The sequence below is a fragment of the Arachis ipaensis genome, chromosome B08 (assembly GCF_000816755.2).
Source record: "Arachis ipaensis cultivar K30076 chromosome B08, Araip1.1, whole genome shotgun sequence".
Lineage (NCBI taxonomy): Eukaryota > Viridiplantae > Streptophyta > Magnoliopsida > Fabales > Fabaceae > Arachis > Arachis ipaensis.
In genome coordinates, this window is record NC_029792.2 from 4,995,322 (window position 1) to 4,995,940 (window position 619).

The window sequence follows — 619 nt, forward strand, 5'->3', positions numbered from 1 at the left end:
TCTCTTCTATATATTTTTTGGGTTATAATATCTTTTTAATTTTTTTAACACCCCCCACCACAAACCTAGCAACTACACTAGGTTATAATATCTTCTATTGTTTTGTAATATCTTCTATATCAATTAAATTCATAAACCTCGTTTTGGTCATTACTTATGTTAAAACTGTTTTTGGACCTAACCTTCATAAAACCTTTACTATTATATTTTGGGCCAGTTACATGTTGGGCCGCGTGTAAAACCAAACCCTCTGTATGCATGGGTTTTTGTTTCCCTATTTTGGAGTAATATTTGGTTTTTGATTCACAAACGCCGAAGACAGTGTTTTAGTTTGTTGGTGTTGCACTCTACTCCCAATTAGGGTTTCTCTGAAAGGTTTCGAAATCCTGTGCCGCAGCCATCATGGTGAGTGTCCTTCTTCCTCGCATTTCATTAGATCCGTAATTGTTCTTGATTATCCACGTGGTTTCTTTGAATAACTGAAATTTTATGTGGATTGAGTAGGTTCTTCAGAATGACATCGATTTGCTTAACCCTCCAGCTGAGCTTGAGAAGAGGAAACACAAACTCAAGCGTCTTGTTCAATCTCCTAACTCTTTCTTCATGGTATTTTCTCTCT

The 619-nt window shown here is 36.2% G+C and overlaps 1 protein-coding gene across 1 annotated transcript in view; it reads left to right on the top strand.

The window, feature by feature from the left end:
- Positions 252-619, top strand: part of LOC107614326 (40S ribosomal protein S27-2) — a 1,124-nt gene continuing 756 nt past the window's right edge. Inside the window, exons 1-2 of the mRNA XM_016316537.2 lie at positions 252-405; positions 505-606. Of these exons, the coding sequence (XP_016172023.1) occupies positions 403-405; positions 505-606 (105 nt within the window). The 5' untranslated portion in view covers positions 252-402. The remainder of the gene's footprint in view (positions 406-504; positions 607-619) is intronic.